Source organism: Sturnus vulgaris, chromosome 2 (assembly GCF_052056855.1).
Source record: "Sturnus vulgaris isolate bStuVul1 chromosome 2, bStuVul1.hap1, whole genome shotgun sequence".
Lineage (NCBI taxonomy): Eukaryota > Metazoa > Chordata > Aves > Passeriformes > Sturnidae > Sturnus > Sturnus vulgaris.
In genome coordinates this window covers 88739355-88764679 of record NC_142244.1, presented here as the reverse complement: position 1 = coordinate 88764679, position 25325 = coordinate 88739355, and the positions used below count along the sequence as shown (strand labels likewise).

Below are 25325 nucleotides of genomic sequence, written 5' to 3'. Positions count from 1 at the left end.
GCCTAGTATAAGTGGGGACTCCTAACAGATCTGTTTATGTGGACACAGTTGTAGGACTGGGGCTGTTTGCTATTTATATAACAAATTGCATGTAACAGAATTAGAATAAGTCAATAGTAATTTTTATGTAAATTACATAAAGTAGCACAATTAATAAGACTGGTGTTTCTAAGTATTTCTGTCTTATTCCCCTCTACATTCCCATACAACTATTACACCTGCTTTCCTATACAAGGATCTCCACGTACCCTATGTTTTCCCCCACAATTGGCCTTCTGTTCTTCTGAGCCTCCCCATGGATACACTTCAGAGTATCCCCAGTGTACTGAAAGGAGGTTGTAGCCGGGTGGGGATTCACTCTCTTCTCCCAGGCAACTACCGACAGGACAAGCTGTGCCAGGGTAGGTCCACGATGGACATCAGGAAAGAGTTGGTAAATATTGGAAAGGGCTGCCCAGGGAGGTGGTGGAGTCACCCTCCCTAGAGGTGTTCAAGAAATAACTGGATGTGGCACATAGTGCTATGGTTTAGTTGACAAGGTGGTAACTGGCTACAGGTTGGACTTAACAATCTTGGAAGTCGTTGCCAACCTAAAGGATTCTGTGATTCTGCAATTAAAAATGCAGAATCACATGGGAGGAGCCAGTGGGTGTTACTCCTGTGTCCAGCACGCGAGAGGAACAAGCAGGCCCTTCTTCTGTGGAAGAAATCCCTTCTTGAGTGACGGTGGCGAGGACTGAACCTGGCTCAGCTCCAGTTCATCCACGAGGACCCAGCCTGGCCAGGGACAGGGCTGGCGGTGACCCCGCTCCCGGGTCCCGACCGGAAGGTGGGCGCAGGGGGGGAAGCACCGCCCTAACCGCACTGAGGCCTTCCTCACCCCCTTCCTGGCTGCAGGGCGGTCCCCGGGCGCGGGAGCTCCGGGCTGTGCCGGGCACGACAATGCCCGGTGCTGGCCTCCGCTCCCGTCCCGGTACCGAATCCCCGTCCGCCCGTGCCTGCGGGGCGCCCGTCGGGCCGCCAGGGGGCGCCGCCGCGCCGCGCCCGCCGCAGCCCGCTCTCGCGCCGCGCCGCGCCCCGCCCCTCCCCGCCGTCACGTGACCGCCGTGCGAGCGCCCCCGCCGCCGCCCGGCGCTTCTCTCCCTGCGGGCGTGCCGCTAGGGGGCGCCGCGGCCCAGGGGCCCTGCCCGGGCCGGCGCGCGCCGTTTGTTGACCGCGCGGCGGCGGCGGGTTGGTGGCGCGAGACTCTCCCGTGACGCGCTCGCGGGAAGGGAAGGGAAGGGGGTGGGGGTGGAGGAGGGGCCGTGCCGTGCCGGGGACACCGAGCGAGGTGTGGGGAGAGAGAGGGAGGGAGGGACGGACGGAGAGAGAGAGCGGCCGGTGCTGGGGAGGAGGAGGAGGAAGGCGGGCAGGAGGCGGCGGTTGCGTGCGTGCGTCCGTCCGTCCGTCCGTCCGTGCCGGAGGGGGAGCCGCGATGTGAAGCCACACACACACACAACACGCACACACACGGCCCGGCAGGGCAGGAGGCAGCGGCGGCGCCCCCGGGAATGTGTGTCTGGGACGCGGCAGAAGGTGAGCGGTGGCGGGGCTGGCGGAGCGGGTGCTTTCCCCCTTACGGCACGGCGGCCCCCATGGCGGGAGGGACGTGCTGGGGGTGGCTCGGGGACGGGGAGAAGAAGGAAGGCAGGGAGGAAGGGAGGGGAAGCGGGAGGCAGACGCGGGGCCCGCAGCCGCTGCCCTGCCTCAGAGCCCCTCCCTGGGCCCTCGGCCTGGGCCTTCCCCGTTCTCTTCCCGGCGCGGGAACGGGGGGAAGGGAAGGAAAAGGGAACGGCGCGCGGCGTTATGTAACCGGCGCGCGGGGGCCTCGGCTGCCCGCGCGCGGGAGGGCGGAGGGGGACACGGGGACAGACCCCCGTGCGCGCCCGCGAGGCGCCGCGGGTGCGCGCCAGGTGTGCGCGCGTCCGGGTCACCCGCCCCTCCCCGCACCTGTGCGTGTGTCTGTCTGTCTGTCTCGTCTGTGCGTCTGTATGTCTGTCTGTCACATGGGGCCTGCGCTGTAGACACAACACGGGTCCCCCAGGCAGAGCCGGGGCGGGCGAGGCTGTGCCACAGCTTTCTGCCAGCGCTGAGGGGTCACTGCAGGGAAATGGGTTGGAGGGGGAGGAGAGGGGAAGCCCGAGCCCTGGCGCTGCCGTGCCCTCTGGAACGCTCCCCGCGCTACAGCAGTGTGTGTCTTCTCTGCGGTTTCCCGTGGTGTTTGTCACAAGTTGTATTTGCTGAGCAATAGTGCTGGGTATAACCGGTGTGCTGAAGGGAAGAGGGAGGACCTGTGCTTGATGAGTAAGCCCGTGCTTACCAACACTGAGGGACAGATTTGTTCACTTCTTGACTCCTTCCCCGTCTGATTTTGATGCTTTTTGCTATACAGTTACCGTTGACTTGACCTGTGATACTGAGCTAAAAGCCCCTGTTGGGAAATGAGCTGTAATGGCATGTTAACGTTAAGAAGGAAGAGGAACATAGTATCAGCAGCACGTTTGGTTTTTTGGTAGAAAGTCTGTGTGTTGTATGCTGTAATATTCCATTATTTCTGATGCTTTAAAATTAACATCAGTTTTCAGAATGACCGAGCTGTGAATACTCTGCTTGTGTTAATAATTGTCATAATGAAAAGATGAGTTGATGTTTGTTATGCATCCTGATCTAAAACCCAGGTCCTACCTCAAATTTTACACAATAATCTGAGGAAGCAAAACCAGGGGACTGTAATTTTATGATCTGAATTCTTTTTTCATTTAGATGCAATTGTTGGTCAAACAGAACTGGTTTGAACAGTTACCTAATAACCATTGGTTGCAAGAAGTTACATCTAAAATTTGTTTCTGGAATAGTCCTGTCTTATTAAGCTTTATGACGTTTAACACAAATTAAATCCAAGATCAGACAGAAATCCAAATCTGACAAATTCCTTGCCATCTTGTCTCAAGCATATAGTATTTACCCATTCCCACCATATTGGTCTTTCATTCAGTCCATTTCTTCTGCTGGATAATGTACCAAATCCCTGTTAGTAAATAATCCCAAGCTGTCACACTGGAGGTCACTGGTAGGACAGTGTTACTAAGGGCACAGTGCAGGCACCTATCTTGTGACTCACTGACGTTTAACTACTTGAAGAGAGATGGTTTTAAAAGCAAAGCACTAATAGGAAAAAATCATTAGTATATTTCAAAGCCTCAGTTGTAAAGTGGTTTGGATATTTTTTCTGTGTACAGTATGTGTGTTTTCAGTACATTATTTGTAATGGGCCCTTCAAACCTAGGACCAGTCCATCTTTCTGAGTAGTACTTACACTCTGGTACAGCCTGTTCTGGTGCAGTGACAGTGTGTTGTACCAGAGTGCCAATTTTCATTAGTTGTTTCTGATCCCTTGACCTACATGACTTCTTGAAAGAATTTCTATGGCAAATTTTCAATCTTTCTACCATCCCTTTTATTTACTAAAGAGATTAAAAAAAAAGGTAAGAATTAAATCTGGTTTTGAGTAGGTAGAAAAATATTATTATGATTACACAGACTTTTTTTTTAATAACCCAGGACAAGCAAGAAAAAAATAACTTGCCTGACCTTGTCATGTGCTCTCCCCATTTAATTCGTTAGCTATTGTTTATTTCACAGAGAATGGGGTATTTTTAATTCAACATTTTTCTCTTTTAATTAGAGGGGTATATTATTATCACTAAGATCTCTGTTCAGCTCTTAGGAGGTTTGTCTGGTGTATGTGTATATAACAAGGGAACTAAATATCCAAATATTGAAACACTTCTTCAAGAATACAGTGTAGATTAATTTGGTGATAGTGCCATGTGTTTACCTAAGCATAGCAAAATGATGAAAAAATTGGAAACAAAACAGAAATTAGAGTGGTCATGGAGTTACAAAAAAAAGTTGGAAGTAAGAGAACAAATCGTAGGTGGATGCAAAAAATCATGAGGAATTCTTAGACGTGTCATATAATATAATTGTGAAAATGTCTTTGTCTAACAGATAGGTATTTGTAGTGCTCTGCCCTGAGAGCAGCTTTTTGCTCTCTTGTGGAAACCAGACAACACTTTAATTGGACGCACAAATGTTTTTAGGGAAGAGGGCCTGCCATATCTGTAATCCCCTCACTCTGTATTTCATGTGGAATATCTGGTGCTCATAAGATAGAAGTCAGAATTAGGAAAGACTTCTTTCTCAGTGTTCAGCAGAAGAGAGATGAGTGTGCAAAACAGCCCTGAATTCTGGGCTGTAATAGTAACTTCCATTCCTGTGGCTTTTATTTCAAAACCAACTTAAGGACTGCTGCTACTGTAGCTAAGGAATCCGTGACCATTAAATTCCCCTAGGGGATACTTTTAGTTTGGTATATATCCATAGCAAGGATTGTGTATTCCATATTCCTTGCTTTAAATGCCTAGGCAGATTGTGGTCCCCAAATTTCAGTGTTAGCTTTTGGGTAAAGCAACTCCTTTCCTATCTCAAAGTTTCACATTTCCCAGTTGGTATTCTGCCTGTTTGGTACTGTTGAAGCTGGTGACCTGACGCTCAGTTACTTGCAGAAGTAAAGCTTAGCTATGCTGTGTTTAACTCTTCTGTTGGTTTTGCTTTCCATTCCCGCCTTTCCTTAAATACTTTACCTAAGTCCCAGTGTAATGGTTCTTGGTTGTAACCTCCCTATTTGGTTTGCTTCAATTAATGCACATCTCTTCAGTGTCTTGATTTATGAAAGTAAATAACCCCAGAAAAGAGAAGGGTGGTTTCTCTTAGGAGGAGCCACTGCTCAGGTACCTTACAGTCATTCTTGCAAATGCAGGTGGATTGTTTTGAATGCCAGAGCAATAAAGGAGTGTGGAAGCTGTGCAGAGAAGAGTCAAGAACTGCTGTAAGGCTTTTCCATATTAACATAGAGACTGGCAGTCTTCTGGCAGGGTGAGGTATATGGTGTATTTTGGCAGAATCCTGGGGACTGTTGATGGTATATTTTGTCAGGTTCTAGTTGTCAGTGGATATCCAAAGTAAAATAAAGTTCTGTCCACCTTGTTCATAACTTCATCTCTTTGAGCTGACTCTGATCAGGTGTTTGGTCAGGGCACAATGAGTTAGCATCTTGAACAAATGGTTGTATTCCACTTAGGTAATTTTGGAAACCTAGGTAGGAGCTGTTGCTTTTTAAAGGAAGCAATGGAATTGCTATTAATTCTTAACAACAGGAAAGCCCCTGACCCCATGGCATGTAAGGTAAATGATTAGTGTAGTTTCTCAGGTAGTGTGAAACTGAATGCAACTAGTTGAAGAACTAAAATAATGATCTATATTGAAAGGATACTGTCCCTGATTTCTGAATCTGCTTGTTGTTTTCAAGAAACATTAGTGCACTTAGCTCTAATACTGCCTTTTCAGTCACAGTTCCTTGATTTTCATGCTGTAGTTGAATTATTTGGTAAGCAATTCCAAGAATCCTCTTAATAAACCAATAGTAGGGGAGAGGTAAGGTTGTAATGACTTTTTATTGTCATTTCTAGCTGATTTGAAGTTTTAAGTGTTGCCCTTTCCTGTAACTTCTATATTGATTTTTAACCCAAGTTTGATGAGTATAGAGTTTGCTTGGGATAGGCCGTTCTTGCTCTGTAGCCATTTTGTATTGGTCTGTCTCCACTAAGCAGCGGTGTAACATTGCTTGGTTTATGTCAGAGGTGCTTAAAATACCAACTTAGAATCAGTACAGGCCAGGAATACAATTCAGATTTGAGTTTAAATTAAAGGATCTTGAAGAATTCGAGCATTTTTGTTCTGTCCCGAGATCCTAGAACTATATTTTTCTTGGAAAATACAGAAACATTGTGCGCTTCCTATTTTTCTCTGAATCTAGGAGGAAACTTAATATTATGTTGGGTCATATCAAAAGTTTGGTTTTTTAAATAATAAACACACCGAAATACTTTCCCTTTGTGTTCTGAGCTTCTGTAGTTTGTTACCTTAAAAAAAGTAGAATATTTTTTTATTCTGTTTATCTATTCAACAGATATGGACTTTTAGCATCCTTGGAATCCAGTGTCAGATAATCTTCAAATTAACTGGGCTATAGATGAAAAAATATTTCCATTTCTTTTGATCTCTACACTTGCTAGTTTCATATGATTGTTCCTAGTCTAGTTGGTCTGAGTTGATGAAAAAAAGTAATATCCGTAGACTAAAGAAAGATGTAGAAAACTTGAGTAGAAACTTGAAACTTCAAGGCTAAGCACAGAAGCCTTATGTTGTGAGGATTTTACTTCAAAAAAGATTTTGCAGCTTTGAGAGTTTCAAAGGCAAGATCAGAAAAGTAGTTGGGAACTTGACTATGCAATGTCAGTTGAAATTAAGTAATGTCATTCAAAAGCTGCTACAAACAGAAAATCTACCTATTTGAATACTGAATCTGTAGTTATCAGTGCTTTTGCTGGTAAAGTTGTTGAGTTCTTGGAGCTCTGCTGCCCATACATGAGCAGAGTCCTCCTTAGTATGTGACATCATCTACCATTTGCAAAGTGAATGCCTTCTCTCTCTTTTTCCCTGAAAAGCCTGGTAGGATCAACACATGCTCAGTGATAAGATTGGGTTGACCATAAAGCACAATTGCCTTGGGCATGTCTCCTAAAAAAAACCCAGTGTCATCATAGAATCATCACAGAATAGTCAGGGTTGCAAAGAACCTTAAAGGTCATCTAGTTCCAGCTCCCCTGTCATGGGCAGGGACACCTTCCACTCGGCCAGGTTGCTTAAAGCTCTATCCAGCCTGATCTTGAAGACTTCCAGGGATGAGGCATCCTCAGCTTCTGTAGGCAACTTGTTCCAGTGCCTGACCACCCTCACAGGAGAGAATTTCTTCCTAATACCTGATCGAAATACTTACTTTCAGTTTGAAGCCATTCCCTCTTGTTCTGTCCCTACATGCTCTTGTGAATAGTCTCTCCCTTTTTGTATTCTCCCCTCACTTACTGTAAGGCCACAATTAGGTCACCCTGAAGACTTCTCCAGGCTGAATAATCTGAATTCTCTCAACCTCTCCTCATACCAGAGGTGCTCCATCTCTCTGATCATCTTGGTGCCTCTCGTCTGGACTTGCTCCAACAGGTCCATGTCCTTCCTGCCCTGGGGACCCCAGAGCTGGGTGCAGCACTGCAGGTGGGGTCTCAGCAGAGTAGAGAGGCAGAATCTCCTCCATCCACTGCTTTGGATGCAGCCCAGGACACGTTTGGCTCTCTGAGTTGTGAGTGTGCATTGCCAGTCATGTCCAGCTTTTCATCCACCAGCACCCCCAAGTTCTTCAGGGCTGGTCTCGATCTTCTCATTGCACATTGTATTGATTCTGGGGCTTGCCCCCACCCAGGTGCAGCACCTTGTGCTTGACCTTGATAAACCACGTGTACCCTCTAATTACACTGGTTATAGCACTGGCCCACAGCAGGGATTTGTTTCTGTGCCGTTCACTACTGCCAGAGTGGTCCACCTGAGTGCTCATATTGGTCAGCAACAAAGATCAGTTGGTTGTGTGTGCACATGCATACAGTTATCTACACACACATGTATAGTCAAATACCTAAATTCTATCAAAAAGATAGAAGTGTCTTCTGAAGAATTTAACCCATCTCCTGGGCGGAAGTCTGGGGAAGCTGAAAGTAGTATATGTCAGGTTTTCACAAGCGCAGTTCTTCTGAATTTGATGTTAATAAATTCAGAGCATCCACAGATTCCTTGCTTTGATCACCTCATGAAAATTTTACAGTTATTTTTGAATAATTATACCTCCCCTTACCCACTTTTTCTGCCTTGTTAAGTTTTTCTTTAGCTTTACAAGGATGTTTCAGTTGTGCCCTGAAAGTCTTAGAAAGTCCTAAATCATTCAGCAGCATAACTCTTCTCATTATTTGGAAGTGAGCATCATGGGTTTACTTATGCTACTTACTGACTTCTTAGCCTATGCCTTAGCATAGGTTGCTTGGAGAAGACAGGAGTTGTGGGACTGGATTGTCATACTGAGTGCAAAAAACCAAAAATCTTCTAAACAAGTTCTCTTCGTTTATTAGGTAGAAAGCTAACATCCCAGTCTTCATTTTCAAAGAAAAAAGAGACCTGATGCTCACTTCTCAAATACTGTAGATAGCTAAACAGAGGGGATTGAAGGAAAACTATGCAGCTCGTAAGCTCATCTTGTTTTTTATTTTGGATACTTAAGTCCAAGACAGCATTTCCTTTTGGTGATTTACAATCCCTTTACTGTGTTGCTATTTAGAGCCCCGATTTCACAAACTATGCTTCTTATTCTGATTTTATTTAATGGTTTTTATTCTGGATTCTAGGCATTTAGAAGCTGGCATAAAGATTATGAATGTGCCAAGTCCTCTTGGGGTTGAAGCCCCAGAAGAATTTAAGCACAGAAAAGAAATAATGAAGCCAGTTGATGAAGTTTGGTGAAATTTATCATTGTATTGTTGCACTTGTGGCACAAGAGTAAGAACTCATGTGTGAAAGAAGTGATATTTGAACTAAAAAGTGAATTGCACTACGTGGTTAAATATAGCAATGAACATTTGTGAAGAAAAGCTACTCACCACTGAAGAGTTCTGAAGGGCTGGGGAGGTCATGATTTTACCAAAAAATGCAGAAATGTTGAAACTGAAGGCAAGTCTTCTGTAAGCAGGAGATAAAACCAAGTTAAACCACTACTTGTGACAAGCTCTAAATGGACTGTAGCTGCTACTGAGTGTTCTTCCGAGAGGGGAATTGACAGTTGGTTTCAGGTTAAATGTGTCTTGCTATTTTTCGAAGAATTAACCATCTCAAATGCCATGTATAAAAGCAAAAATGATACATTAAAAACAGATTGTTTAGAGCTGATGTGGATTGTACAGTGATCCTAGTTTCTGGACCTCATGCTCATGCGTCCTCAAGTTGTGACAATTAAAATAATTGTCTGTTCCAGACTCCCAAATTAGTAGTGAAAAGATATAAAGACTTTTGTCTTGTACAGCTCTGGTATAAACATTTATCTGCTGTGCCAACTGCTTTTTGTGTCATTGTGACGTTTAGCCAGCAAAAGAAATCCATATTTCTTTGTTGTTACTTGTGTGTAAAGTATTTAGTCCAAGATTGTAAACTAGAGTGATCTGAAATAAGAACCATTTTGAGTTGCAAAAACAGTCAGTTTGGAAACTGGATTAATTTAGCAAAGAGTTCTTTTTGTGGGGTAATGATTGAACTGGAAGTTCTCAGAGTCTCATTTCTTTGCTGTCAAGCTTAAATGAAAGTATGCACAGAACATATTTTTATTATAATAGTTAGCTGGTCATGAGGAGTTGATTCTTAAGGACTCGGGGTTTTTTCCATGTTTATGTGAGTTGTATGGTATTTTGCCTTCCTAGAAAATGCCATGGATGCTCCTGTTTTAGACAAACAGTATTTCTCAATTTCTCCTATTGTTTTTTCTAATATTTCAATTGCCCAAGATTTTGAAATTTGCTCTTTCCTAATTTACACTCTTATCTTTAGTCCCAGGAGGTGGTGTTGGGTATTTTTGGGGAGAGCTATTTTTTCAAGCATCGTTCAGCTAATTTAATTTCCCTTGATTTAAAATATCATCAAAGATTGAACTGCAAAACAGAACTAGCTTGTTGGCCCTGTAACAACAGGTGCTTGTAGTTAGGAGTGCTTATCCTGTGGGGACAGTTGGCATAAGATGTGGAGCTGTTTGATTGTAAGTTCTTTTTAAAGCCCTTACCCTATGGAGAAGGTAAGGTAGGCTACCCTCTGGTTTATTGCAGGGGAAAAACATAAGCAGCACTATTTGGTGAAGAGTAGCCAGCTCATTGGAACTCTGTATCTACATTTACACTGCCATTAGTTATAGTCATGACCCTAAAGCTGATTTCTAGAAATGGCTACGGTAATTTTAAGATCCCATCCATTCGTCTTTTTTTGCCTGTCTGCTTTGGCTTTATCTGACGCTTTTGTAACTCACTTCATCTTGCTAAACTTGTGGAAAGCTAAACCATAAAATTACGTCAATTTTCTGAGCTGAATTGCACATAGTACCAGTGTGAACATAGGAGTCATGTGAGCTTGGAAGTACTGTAGAGGTTGGGAAGAAGGGATAAAAGCCTGTTAGGCCAGCAGAGGCTGAAGAGCAGAAATTATCCCTTTTGGTGGCAGTCAACAAGTTGACTCAAACATCTTATGAAACTTCACCCTGAGACTTTATTTCCCACCTAGAATAAAGTTCAGTTGCTTTGCAGTTTACTAATTAGTAATTTTAATATGGAACAGTAGTGCTAAACCTGAAATGTCTGAAATCACAGGCATTTAAGCATATAATATCTTTAAAAAAGCTTTCGAGTTTTTTTTTTTCCTTGCTGGATTTTGGACTTCTCAATATGTGATAGAAAACAGTTTTCTACCCTGTAGCAGCACTCCTTTTCCAGAAGACTCGGCCAAGAATAGGACTCTCTTGTGCTTAGAAATGTATAAACACGTAAAATAGTTCTTTGCTCTTAGCTAAGCTTGAAGACTAGTGCCAAGCACAGTGGTGAGTTTGATGTGGGAGATGGTATGTAGGGGCATGAAATTCAAACAAGCCACAAAATACCCACTTGATGGAAAAAGCTTCTAAGCCCTGCTGAACTGGGATGGATTCAATCTACAGTTCAAGGAAAAGATTCTGATACTCATTAGCAGTGGCCCGAGACACTCATATTCCCGCTGGAGTTACACACCTTCTATACAGGCTTGTGGCATGTATGTTAAATAAATCAAGTTCTTTTGTGTTAGAGGACAATGACAGCATGTCTACTCTGGTCAGAAATGCAGACTAGCTGTTACAATGTGTTATACTTCCATACAGCTTTCAGTTACCTAAAATTGGATTATCTGGATGGAACATTACTTCTGTGATGTATTTAGACACAACTTTGGCATGGTTATTTGTTGAGTCACAGTGCAGCCTCATTTTGTCTTTGGAAATAGTTCATATGCTTTCTTGTAGGGCAGAGCTATAAAATTTATATTCTGCCAGATTTAAGTTGGCTACTTGAAGAGGTAGCAAAAATACCTCTGCACTGTATATATGCTTGGCAAAGAGACTGCTGAAATGTACGACAGAAGCAGGGACTAGTACTGTACTGGAATTAAAAAGTTCATGACAATCCACTTAGAGAGTCATTGCGATCTGTATTCTGTGCTCCCAACCATTTTTCCCCCTAATACCGTGGTTTTGGTCTGGGTTGGTCCCTTAGCCATGTTGTCTCAACTTCCCAGGATAGTGGAAAGCCACTGTCTTAGAATCACACCATCTTGAATTTAAAATATTTTAAAGAAGTAACTTTCTTTAGTGTGTACTACAGATAAGACTAAAACTAATATTAGTGTCAACATTCAGATCTGCATTCCTTGCTCTCTAAGTCTTGTATGCACACAGACATGTTAATAGAATTTATGGAATGTCCACTTAACATTTCATTTCATTACCTGCTCTGTGGGCTTTGATTAACAGTCTGTAATAACAGCATTAAGCAGTTGTAGATTGGGAAGTATAATGCTAGACCCTTGAAGCAGGGTGCAAAGAGATGTTATATATCGTTATATATATTTCTGAGCCACTAGTGATATACAAAGTACCAAACTCGTTTCTCTTAGCTTCAATATCATCCAATAGAAATTTAAAGTTTAGCTAACCTTATTTTGCAGAATTACAAGATTTTGTCTTTTATATGTGATCTAGAAGGAGACAGAGGGGCAAATTATGCTAATTTTGACCACTGGAGTTTTAAACTTTGCTTTTTTGCTTGAAAAGTTATTTCTCTTGCACTGAAAAACAGGAATGCAGTCTTAAGTATACTGTTTATATCTTTACAGGCTTTTGTGCCTTTTCAGAATTTGTTGGGGTTCTATTTTTTTTTTTTTAATTGCAGAAGATTTTGTTATGTTCACAGGTTCAGAATAGGAGCATTTGAATTTTATTTGACAAGTTTTTCTCTTGACAGAGGGTCACTTTGTAGCTTGTCCTTCTCTAGAAGACTCTAGAAGCAAAAAAGCTAGTAACTATGATGGTTTGCTGAGTCTCTGTGAATTTGTGCAAACAGAGAAAACCGTTCTGAAACAAGTTAGATACTTTAAGAAAGAACTATAAGAAAGATGAACTCTTGTCTGAAGTTGGCTTGTGATGGCTGTTTGAAGTCCCCGGTCTTGATTTCTACCCACCCGTACTTCATCTACTTCCAGTTTCATGGGTTCTTGACTGTTTCTTTTACTCATTCCTTCATCATGATTCCTACAGGGGGAGCATCATACCATCCTTCCATTTCTTATTTCATGAGCCAGTGAGCATGTTTAAAATGTTGCTTAACTTTTCCTCTGGTTTAATATATCTTGTGCAAGATATTTCTCATGCTCATTTGTTCCTTAGGTTTCAGCAAGGCAGCTGTAAGAGGTTACCTTCATTTTCAAGGAAAAATTCATACTGTAAGGACAAGTCTTTAGCAGAGAGGTTTCTTTGTAGCCCAGAAACCTTAGTCCATCGTTCAGTTCCTGGAACTATAAAGGGTCTAGTCTCTCACGTTTTCATACCAGCATTAAGAAAATAATCCGTGACCCTGAAGACTTGAGCCAGAGGCATCTAGTAATCACTGAAGTACAATGTTCCTGAGCTGTGTGTTTAGAATTTAAGTGGACTGAGTAAAAAATTGCATCTGCTCAGGAAATGGTAAATCACAATCAGATGTTTTAAGTAGGCATTACAGCCTAGTTTCTCTAGTTTTGCAGGCTCTAGGAAGACAATTTCTGAGCAGTTGTTGTGTCATGTTTTTAGCACCTTGACCTAAGTAGTTTTGTTTGATTTCTAATTTTAATCAAACTAGGCATGTAACCATGATTCTGATTTTAATTGGCTTCACTTTCATAGTAGAGATCTTTCTTCCTCACCTTCCAGTGTCCTAAATAAAAAATGAAATGTGTTTCAAGGTTTCAGAAAAGCTCATTCTTATGAAGGCAGTCCTTCAGTTTATCAGGCATTAGATATTTTAGTTTAAGCAGGAGGGGTCAGAGTTAAGACCTATCAAATTGTCTTCTCAGTGATTGCATTTGTGGTGATTTAAAATATGCATTTTGTACAGTCTTCGTTTTTTCCAAAGCAAGAGTTTATATTTGTATGAGGTTTTCTGTTTGATAGTCTTAGAATCATAGAACAGCCCAGATTGGAAATGACCTCAAAAGAGTATCTAGTCCAATCTTTCATGGGTAGGGAAGCCTGGTTGAGGTTATCTGGCACCCTGTCCAATTGCAATATGAAAATGTCCAGAGATGACGACTCTGCCGGGTCCCTGCATTCCAGTCATTGATTGTTCTCATTCTAAAAAATAGTTTTCTTACGTCAAGATGAAACTTCTTGGTGCAGCTTTTATCTATTGCCTCTCAGGCTCTCCATGTGGCTCCTTATGAAGAGAGAGCCTCTGGCATTTTTGTAGCCACCCTTTAAGACTTTGTCATCCTTTATTAAGAGGGAGAAAGAGTAATCATTAGTTAAAATTCTGATTTCTCTTATGAGCTCATACACTGATATCTGTAGTATCTAAAAAAACTAGATGACGTTTTCATTAATGGTTTTTCTTTTTTCGTGAACTCACACTTTTCTGTTTTTCCAAGAATCTCTTAGCCAGAAGTGATAGATGTGCATTACATTTCACTTCAGCTGATGGAAAAATACAGATTTTCCGTATGAAAGAAGTCGTCAAGCCATTTTCACTATATACTATCCTCAGCAGGAAAAAAGTCAATTTTTTATCTTATCTGGTCATCTAGCTCATCTTCTCTCTTTTTCCTCAGTGCTCTTTTAAGAGTTCTGTCATATCTATAAGATGCAATCCAAACGACTAAAACCTAATTTCAGAAGGCCTGATGTCTTGGATATAGGTCTCTGCGTAAGAAATGCAGGTACCTAGAGGGAAAATACAGCAATCTGAGAAGAAGTTGTTGCTTTGTTTTGGATGTTGGTGTAGAGCTCATCTCTTTGACATGTCATTGATCTTCATAATTGGACATGCAGCAATGTGTATGTCAGTTGTGTATGAAGTTACAAGCAACTGTTAGCATAGAATCAAGTGCATCATGATCTTTCTGTGTTTGTGGAGGTCCTGAAACATAAAACAGATGTTTACCTTTTCAAAATACCTGCTACCTGCTTTGACTATAATTCTGTGGTTGCCTAATTTGGCATATTTGCAGTAATCCATGAAGATGATAGTACTTATGAAAACTGCTGCTGCAGCTGTGTCTTATTTTACAATCAAACCTACCTGCAAACCAAGGTGGTTTAACTGGGTATGAGAGTATACCTGCTTGATCCTCTAGGACAAAAGGGAATTAAGAGACAAAAGCTAGAACTCACTTCCAGTTAGGTTCATAAGAAATGGAATGTTAATACAATAAATGAGGCAGTCTCCAGAACAGTGCAGTAGAAGGCCTGGATAGGAAAATGACCAGAATATGCTGTAATCTCCATCCACTGTATGTGCTTTCTGGTAAGCTGGAGGCTGATGTGCTCTAGTTACTGGACAATGCTGTGAATAATCCAGAAACTCAAAAGCAGGCAAGAATGGAAGAAAAAACAGTTGACTTCCTTCTGTGTATTTACTGTAGTTTTGCATGGTTTTTAGGGAAGATAAAGGAATATAAATTACATTTTTAATGAGATAGAAGACTTAAGACAGTCACCGTTTTTTAGTTTCACAGTCTTGTCCTCATGCTCTAAGAGCTGATAGACCCAAAAGACTATTGTCTTTTTATTTAGGGAACTATTTTGGTTGGAAAGTGAGAGATGTAATAGCAGGCAGTGACCTCATGATCTTACTACATCATTAATCAATATTCTAAAATCAGTGTTACAACAGCTGTAGTAAATAGGAATCACTTGGGTGCAGTGAACAGTTGGCCACAGTCCAAGCATTGCTTTTTCTATCCAGGAGTTCTGTTCTAGCCAACTAACAGCTCATCTGAGGACACGGCTGTGTGCAGCTCATGGTCCAGGGATAAGTGTCTTGCATAAAGGTAATCTGCAGTTTGGCTGGTTGGATTTGGGTTTTTTTATTATTATTTATTAAGAAATGCAAACAAAAAGCCCCAAAGAATCAAATCACAAACCTAACTGTAGATCATACTAGGTCACTTAAACAGCTGGCTTTTCTTTGACGATAAGACCACCTTTGGCTTTTTGCTTTGATGTGATACATTGCATTACAGCAACAAATGCTTGGTTGTTTTATAATAAGCTGTAAATCCATTGGTGAAGTTAATCCAGTCTCTAATCAGGAAGTGATTGCCTACATCACACCATTTCTGTGGTATCAAATAGGAAATAAAAGATTGTTCATGACTTGGACAGTATTTTGCATGGATGTTAGCATTTGTATTTAAGAACCTTTTATTACTCCTTTTTTTAATAGGAGATGTATGATGAACAGAAATAATTTAATGAATTGTAATGGACAGTAAGCATTGTTAGGACTTTTTTATTTTCAGGGTGCATGTGTGGTTTTTGACACGTAGCAGGAACCACAGTATGCATTACTACAAAACTGAGGAGTCAGGTTTTTATGTGATTTTGCATTTCTAGATTGGCTGTGAAACTCAAATACTTCAGTGAAGTTGATTGAAAAAATCTAGTTTGTGATAATTTGTAAATGGCCTGGTAGTGCCACCACTGAAATGCCAATGATGATAGTGCCGAGCATTTAATTGATCAAGCATTGTTCTTCCTCTGCAGAAGCTTCAGTATGAGGCGGGGTGGATGGCGGAAACGAGCTGCCGATGGCGATGGATGGGGAATATGGGTATGTTCAAAGCCTAGTGCCTTTTTTTGAAGAGGTAAATGGCACTGTGTTTAAAAAGGGATTACAATTTTGTTATACATGCTAAAAGGATGCTATTAAATTAAACTCTTTGCTTCACTTGAAAACACGTAATTAAGTTTGAAAGAAATTTTTTGATTTCCAGGTTTTGTAGTCTGTGTTTACATTAATCACTAAATTCGTTATTAATAAATGCAGACCTTTGAATAGCTTTAAATCACCATTTAAAAAATAAACTAAGTAATTTGAAAACTGTTTATGGTTGCCTCCACCACATTCTGTAGTTGCACAAACAATAACTGAGGCACCTAATTGACATAAATGTTTAGAATACTATTGTTCTGTGTATATTTAAGAACTGAAAATACTTGGAACCACATTGTTTTGTTAGGTAATGCGCCACCAATTTAGCACCCAAATTTGCATCATCCCATTTTTCCTTCTTTCTTTTTATTGTATAAGAATTTATGTATATATAGAATCTTTTCCTATAAGAAAAAGATTAGAGTATGAAATAAATCCTGACATGTTGGTAGCAAGATGCAGTTATCTTGTAGATAGGAGTTTATGGTGGAGCATTTGCTATTTTTCATTTGAAAAAAAGAGTGTCTTTTGTGTGTCAGCCACATGCAGTTTGGAGGAACGTTGCTTACCTTTCCAGTCTTACACTTGACCAGTTTCTGTATGTAAACATTAGGAAATAAGACTGGCATCATTGGTTGTGTTTTGTTTTAATTTAAAACCTAGGGTGGATACATGTCAGCAAAAGTTAAAAAATTGGAGGATCAGTTCCGGTCAGATTCAGCCATACAACAACAGAGGGATGGAAATTCATCAAGTATCTTCAGTGGAGTCGCCATCTACGTCAATGGCTTGACAGGTGAACCTTTATTTTTTTTAAGGGTCTCTATTGCATTGTTCTCATGTTTGACGTCCTGAGTAGAAGTAACTGTAAAACACATGAATTTGCAGCTAAGTAAATGCATGACAATTGCAGTATATGTTTTGTATATTCTGTTGTTTTTCATGATTAAGGTTTTCAATAAAAAATCAGATTTACATTCCGAATATAAATATTGCTTTACTATGTCATTTATCATTTATGTAACATAACTTGTAGAAATAGATCTTCCCGTGTTTCTGTGATCTTATTATTTGAAACGAAGCCTTTTAATTTCCTCCATCCTTCTACAGTTTTTAAATTTTTAATTTTTCAAATTAGTAATGGTTAGATTGTATGCCTTAAATTTATGTTTGGGAGAACATGTCAGAGTTTTGTTGCTCAGAGTGGCATAATGTGTGAAACAGAACCTATTGATTGTGGAAGGAAGAACAAGAGAATAGGTAAGACATTTATGTATTGTAGGGACTCTCTGTGATGGACTGAAAGTGCATGTTAGCTGAAGTAAGGTTTTAATCTACCATGCTTATGTTCATACTTCTTACTTCTGTAAAGCAGCTTAATAACCTTTTGGAAACTCCCTGGAAGCCTTTTTGAGGGATCTCTGCCAGGAATGTTATGATTATTATGTAACTGATGCATAGAGCTTCTATAAAATAGATTAGTGCTGGTTTAAGCACAGAGCTCAAATAGATTGAAAGAGGTTAAGGTGGATATGTTAAACTATTAGTACATGTGGACTGGTTGTTTAATGCAGGCAGTTTCTTTAGTGAAAATCCAGCATTTGTGTATTCTTCAAGCAGCTAGTCCCTAAAACGAGCTCTAGAAGATGGTTGTCCAAAAGGCTGGAGTAGGAAAGGTAACACTTGGAGAAAGTATGTGCTATTTTTAGTTAAAAGTTAGAGGAATAATGAAGTGTTAGACATATTTTGAGAATTGACAGAAAGGAATTGTAACTGTATCCTTTAAGAATTTTTTCCTCATTCTTGTATTGTTCAGCTGATTTTTTTTTTCCAATAGCTTGTGCTAGATTCACTCTTCAAACATTGTGTTAGTGTTGACCCAAATCTTTTGGTGCCTATGTGACACCACTACAAACATTTTCCAAAGCTAACACTTTTTTCTTTTTTTTTTTTCCCCACCTCTGCTTGCAAAATAAGTACTCTTTTAAAAACGATTGAGGAGATCAGAAAAGTTGTTGGTTTTTAAAGTATTCTTTGTTCCCTGTACCAACTCAAGAATAACCTGGTAAGGAAGGAGTGAGTTAAGTGCTTCAGTACATCAGAAATTACATAGTAGGACTTCTGTGCTGTTGCTAAACCCTTTTGATATTAATTATTTTCTATTGCTTATGGGTATAAACTATTCTGAACTCTGGTGAAAAGATAATCTAATTTTGTATTATGTTGATGTAAAACATTTTTTTACATAGTTTAACATTACATCTGCTTGAGTATTTTTACTGCCCTCTGCCACATATTGTGGGAAGCTCCTCTGTAGCAAATAGAATGTTCGCATTTTGAATTAGTGTTTCCAAAAACAGTTTTCTGCATTTCTTGCAAAATGTTCTTCTGATGAGTTCTTTGAAGAACTTTTAAGCTTTTTCCAGAGTAAAACACTGACTTGCACTCTTTCTGACCATGACGTCATATTTATCAATTAAAGTTCTTTTTCTCACTGTGTTTGCTGACACTAAACAGGAATATGTCTGGTTTTAATTTTGTAGATCCCTCAGCTGATGAATTAAGACGGCTGATGATGTTACATGGAGGCCAATACCATGTGTACTATTCCAGATCAAAAACAACTCATATTATTGCCACCAATCTTCCAAATGCCAAAATAAAAGAATTGAAAGGTGAAAAAGTAGTTCGGCCAGAGTGGATCGTGGAAAGGTAAGTTTAGGACTACTGCATTTGGAGATTTCCCCTTTTTGGCGGGGGGGGTGGTGGACCAAGAAAAATCTAGGGAAAAAAAGAATGAAAGATGGTGTTTTGAGATTGTTGTTTAGCTTAAAATAAGTAAGTCATAGAACAGCTGTTACTTTGAAGATTTGTTTCTTAGGTTCCTTAAGAAACTTCACCAAGAACATTCAGAAAGTCTCAAGCATATTAGGAAACTGAACATTACCCTGTTAATTCCATTTAATATCTAGCCAATTGACCAGACTTCATCTCAGGATATTAAATAACTACTATGTGATTGTTTTAAATCTCCTGTCTTGTATTGCATATGTTTCATGTCATCTGTACATAAAGAAGGATGTCAATTGAAAAATGTTCTCATAAAATTGGAATAAATTTATTGTGTTGTGACCTTGTAAGAAAATAATAAAGACTAAAGGAAAAATTATTTACAAAGAATTTATGTTCTTTGGTTTCTCCATGCACTGGAATATATAGAATCCACTGAAGTTGTCCTTGATAAAGACAATAGCCAATCTCAGAGCAGTTAATGTGACTTGCATCTCTCTTCTTCCATCTGAGGAGCCCACAGGAAATAGAACAGGCAGGAATATGTTCTAGCAATTATCCTGCCAGTGTCATGCCATTCTTAAGTAGCCTCTTTCCTAGATGACCAGTGGAAACAGGCAATGAACTGTTCTTCAATGCATGTGTGAAATCTTACTTGCAGTGTGCTGATTTTCAGTCCTTTGTATTCAGTTGTTTCATATCATGTATCTTTATGGTCAATTTTTAAACTTTAGTTAGACATTTTAAGTTACTTGGTTTGAAAAAGACTTCAGATAGATTTTTTTTTTTTTTTTTTTCCTGCAACGGTTTTAGGGCCTCACCCTTGTGTTTAAGGACTTGGAAAACTGATGGCAGATGTGGTTTTATTTGGAAGATGCGACTGTTTTTCATTGGTGCCATTAGAGCTTGCTATAATTTTGACCAGATTAAAGGAAAGATCAATTTGTATACGTTCAGAAGAGACTCGATAGAACCTAATACGTGAAATCTCTTAAAATTTTTATTCTGGTGTCTTGTGTTCAGGTTGTGCATCCTGGTTCTGGAAAGTTATACTGTAGAATAAGTCAGAAGAACCAAGTATAGAAAGATACATGAGTTTGAACACAAGGAAATGGGGGAATTCGCTGTCTCAACAGAACAGGGTTCATTCATATCAGAATCTAGAACAGAAGCTAATTTCACAACCACCTCTCTTTTTTTTCCCCTTTACTCTCAACTGAGTAAAGAATACTCAGTGATTAAATAATCCTTCTCTTAAATGGAATACCATATTACGTTCTCAGTAGATAAGTTGGTGAAAGTCAATGTAGGAGATGTAGAGTTTCCAATTTCATAGAATTGGAAGGGACCTTAAAGATCATCTAGTTCTAACCTCCTTGCCATGGACTAGGTCACCTTTCACTAGACCTTGGCTGCAATTGCTCAAAGCTTCATCCTTCTGGGATGGGGCATCCACAGCTTCTCTGACCAATCTGTTCCAGTGCCTCACCATCCTCACAATAAAGACTTTCTTTCTAATGCCAGATCAAAACCTATCCTTTGTAAGCTTCAAGCTATTCCCCCTTGTCCTGTCACTGCACACTCTTGTAACAAGTGCCTCTGCAGTTCTCTTGTAGGCAACATGATGGGTTTGCAATTTTTTTCAGTTTGGTTTAGAATCTACCCTAAAAGGTTCCTGTCACAAACTGCTGGTAAAACAGCAGTGTTGTTAGATCTTCGGTCTTGTCACCTAAGGTTGCAAAATGAAGAAGTCGTTTGTCTGTGGAGCTTTAATTTGTTTGTTATGTGCAAATATTATGATTTAGTCCTTAATTACATGATCACATACAATCTTTTTTCGCTTTGGCACCTGCCACGTTCTCTGCACACAAAAGACTGAGTTCAAGTTGCAGACTGCTAATACAGTGACTTGGCTTTTCCTTTTTGTCTCCCTTTCCTTACTTATTGTATGTGACTTGAATTCTTTGCTGGTAATGAAATGAATAATTAATCCCTGTCTTTTATTGGTATTTATCACTATAACATCTGTCTGCTTTCCAAAGATTAATGAATGTAATGTAGCACCAGTACAATGGCTATTATTTAATTTAATTCTTTTTTGAGAGCCACCTAAAGGACATTAAGGTAAAACATTAAAAATGTTCATAATTTGGAATATGCCATGGAAACTACATAAGATTCTGCAGAATTACATGCACAAGCATAGTAAGGCATATGTAGAACTTCATTAGCTGCATTAAGAGTTTTGCATATTCTGAGCTATGATCTAAAGTCAGACTCTTATAAACCTGTTGTTAAATGGAAGTAGCTCTAGAATATTGGTTTCATTAGCATCCCATAAAGATCTTCTGTAACAGTTGTAAATCCAGTGTTGCAGGCTAATAGTGTGGTTGCTGTAGTTGAAAAATCATTGTTTCTGCATGCCCCTTATTGTGTATTTTTGCTACCTCTCCATGTTTGCAACAAATGAAGAGGATTACAGGCAGGTCTCCTTCCTAAGTCAATATTCCTTTATTTGAAAAAATACACCACACCGTTATGTACTGTGGAAAGGTTGTTATGCAGTGAAAGCCGAATTCAGGTGATCTGAGAGCTTCTCTTTCAAATTTGAATATTCTTTTAACATTCTTTGACGTTTATAATCACTTTTCAGAGACTGAGGGTAATTAACATGAGATACCAGTATTTGTGGAGTCCTTATTTTGATTTTCAAATTAGATGAATATTTTTGCTAAAGAACTGTGTTAATCTAACACAATTATGAAGAAAATAGTTTAAAATAATTTTTTTAAAATATTATTCTGGTATGACACCTAGTTTTCTGATGAGGATTTCAAATGCAAAAGAAAGTAGTAGATATCATGTGTTCTGACTACAGTAGCACTTTTGACACAGTCTCCTGTTGCATTATTGAAGACAAATTGGGGAGATATGAATTGGATAGTGGGCTGCTGGCTGAGGGATGTAAGTACTGGCCCAACTGCCTTGGTCACCACAGCAGTCAGCAATGCAGAGTCTAACTAGCAAGTAGCCACAAGGAGCATTTTTGAGGGGTTCATACTGGGGCATATGCAGTTTAATGTCTTCATTAACAACATGGACATTGGTGATACAGTGGAAAGTAGCTTCACCAAGTTTGTGGATGATTTAGAAAGGAACAGTTGATATACTGGAGAGCAGGGCTGCCCTTTGGAGAGCATCAGCAGACTGTAGGAATGGGATGACAGAAACTTAATAAAATTCAACAAAGCAAAATGCAGAGTCCTGAACACAAGACAGAATTAGTTCCATGCAACCAAACAAGCTAGGGACTCACTGGCTGGGACACACTGTTGTAATCCACCAGGACCCTCAAGTCTTAGCCTGAAAGATAACCATGAAACAGCAGTTGTGCCCTTGTGGAGATAAAGGCTAAGAGCATACTGTTTGCATTAGCAAGACCACAGTCCACATCAAGGCAAGTTATTCTTCCAATTTGTTCAACACTTCTGAAGTTAAATCTGGAATTGTGTGGCAGATTTTGGGCTTTTCAGTAAGAGAAGTACTGACAACTGCAGTGTTCAGTTCACAGGAGTATGACCAATATGAGCATGTGATTTGTAACAAGAGACTGAGGAAACTGGTTCTGTTCTGCTTGGAGAAAAGACTAGGATGGGGTCAAATTGCTGTCTTTCATTACCTGTATGGAGGTTATGAAGGGCATGCAGCCAGATTTTTCTTCAAGATGTACTGCAAGAGGATGGTGCATCTAAACTAGGATTCCTATTGCTACATCTTAATGCAGTTTGGAAAAAAACCAACTGTTTGCTGATGTAGTACAGCTACTCCAGTAGCTAAAACCTTCACATCACGAACAAATTCTTAAATAAAATGTGGGTTTGTTTAATGATCTTGAAATTGTAGCAATTACTCCAAAGTATTACCAAGGTGGTTCTGTACCTACATTCACACAGTCTTTTGAGAAACAGTCAAATCGGGCATTGTTAAAAACTCTGTTGCTGCATTACCACTTTGCGTACAAGAAAGCTTTGGAACTCTCCCAGGTGTATTTTTAACTCTGTTTGGCAATGTTTAATGTAAATTATGTTCCTTTATGAATGATGTATATTCATGTATCGAACAGTATTTAATTGATATATTTTTAGGGCTGTTTTGCTATCCCATTTCCATAGAAAGCTTACCAGGTATATGTATATGCTTAACTAGCTCTAATTTATCTAATTGGGAAATGTGATCTCCTACTATATTCTCTATAATTGCAGCCAGAAAGCTCCAAAGGGCTTTTATTCTACTGTCCAGCTCCCTTGACAGTAGTACAGATTCAAGCAAGAGAAAGCGTTCAGGTGCTGAAGAACAGAAAAACACTGAGCTAAATTATCTTTAAAATCTGACTCCAGTTCCATCTTCAAAACTAAATGCTAATACTAATCTGCTTTGATATGGGAGAGGTTCCTCTGCTGGAAGAAGTCCCAGCAACTCTGAGCCCGTGTTCCATATGAAGAATTGTATATAAAGGAGAAGTGACGTGTAGGCTTAGAAGGCTGTTATCTCTGCTACAAGCAACAGTTGTTGGGGTGGAGAGATTAAATCATTCTCTGGTGTATTTTTGAGACTATTTCTCTTCCAAGTGTGTGGCTTCCCTAAGGAATTTAGCAGTTGCTCAAGTATAATTGCAGTTTCAGTGGATGAAGAAAAAGAAGAGGTAGATAGACTGGAACACAGTAGGAATAACTGGAATGACTGCTGTAGATATTTATGGAAGGTCTTTTTGGGAATTATTCTTCTGTTTAGCTTGCCTCAGTGAATTTTTTACAAGGGGTAATTAGCCTTGTGGAATGGAAAAAGTAGTTAATTTTTAACAGCGAACCACATCCTAGCTGACCTCTTTCAAATTCTACCCTAATTTGTTCCATGTTAAAGAGCTCAGTCAGCATTGTTCAGGTAGAATAACCTGGAACACTAAGGGGTTTTTGACAGTTTTGTTTAAATTAAATATTTGGGGTTTGTGTGTGTCAGTTGGAAAGAGAAATGGATGTAGACAACTGACCAAGACATCTTTGCAAATATATTTTGTTGTGCCAGTCACCACATCACAAATTACTTTTCAGTTCAATCCAGTTAAGGGTGAGAATGGGGTTGTGGAATGCACTACAAGTACATATAAGGGAAGGTTTTTTGGCATAGAAGATTGGGATTTTTTTAAAGTTTCTTAAGCAGTAACCTGTTTTTTCTTTTTTTTTTTTTTTTCAGCATTAAAGCTGGACGTCTCCTTTCGCACATTCCATATCAGCTTTATACCAAGCAGTCAAGTGTTCAGAAAGGTCTCAACTTTAAAAGCATATGCAAACCTGAAGATGCCATGCCAGGTCCAAGCAATATAGCTAAAGATCTCAACAGGGTGTAAGTGGTTCCGATTTTGTAATGCAGATGCTCATCATTCACCCATAATGAGTTTACATTTGTAAATAGCATTTTCAAAGCTCATTTCAGCTTTGTAAGAGGCAAACTCTGAGGTGCTGAAATTTAAAAGTAAGGTATAGCTGGATAAATAGTTGAGGAAAGAACTGGGTTACCTTGACCCCAAACCTTGTCTCTAGTCTTTGGACCACAGTTTGTTTGATAATATGCCCTAGGAGTCCTAGGATGTAATATATTGGTTTGGAAGCAACAGGCATGCATTAAAGGATTCTGATTGGTGACACTAAAAAGTAGGTCTTTACTTCGAAAATAAAAAGCTGGTGACTACTTTTGCTAAAGGTGCCTAAGAATGAATATAAATGCATTCTAGTTGTTAATCTCTTTCTTTAGCCTCTTAAAAAGAAAAGAAAGTCACAGCATATATTATGTATGCTAACACCAAGGTTTAAGTAATGCTTCAGAGAGAAGATGGATTAAAAAATGAAATTACAATAATAAAAAAGTATCCTACGAGACCTAAGACCTTGAGAGGAGATTTGAAGAGAATGCACCAGGGCAACTTTTTAACTGGCAGAGGAATTGGAATTTGGAAAGAAACATTCCACTGAGCTGTTCTGTAGATTTTTTTTTAATAAGAAGATTCCTGCATCTTTTTCAGAAATACAGATTTGTTCTTTATAAGCAAGAATAATAACATTATAGATTTTTTTTAGGTTGGAAAAGATGTCTGGATGTCATCTAGTTCAAGATTACTGCTCAAACAGGGCCAAGGATACTGTGCAAGATACTATACTTTCTGATTTGTACTGGTGATATGAGCTTTTCCACAGTCCACTGATATTTTTTTACAATCTAATCATGCATAATGCTGAGGAGACTTCACCACATAAGTGGGATTTGTCTACATTTAGGAAAATAAAACCAGTCTTACAAAATTAATATTTTAAGCAGTATTTCATATCCATATTTTAAACAATGAGTGGTGCAATCGCCATCACCTCTTACTATTGCATTGTTAAAGATTTTTGAAATGTGAAGCATATTCAGACTTCCCAAAATATCAATGTTTTCTAAAAAATATGGCTTTAAAAGCCTTCCTATTCACTAAGCATG

General features: G+C 39.6%; 1 protein-coding gene across 2 annotated transcripts in view; it reads left to right on the top strand.

Moving 5' to 3' along the window:
- Nucleotides 1-1386: 1386 nt before the first annotated feature.
- Nucleotides 1387-25325, top strand: part of REV1 (REV1 DNA directed polymerase) — a 55638-nt gene continuing 31699 nt past the window's right edge. For both annotated transcript variants that reach the window (XM_014892905.2, XM_014892897.2), the window contains exons 1-5: nucleotides 1387-1575; nucleotides 15836-15902; nucleotides 16668-16800; nucleotides 18548-18716; nucleotides 24045-24194. In XM_014892905.2, the coding sequence (XP_014748391.1) occupies nucleotides 15846-15902; nucleotides 16668-16800; nucleotides 18548-18716; nucleotides 24045-24194 (509 nt within the window). In that variant the 5' untranslated portion in view covers nucleotides 1387-1575; nucleotides 15836-15845. The remainder of the gene's footprint in view (nucleotides 1576-15835; nucleotides 15903-16667; nucleotides 16801-18547; nucleotides 18717-24044; nucleotides 24195-25325) is intronic.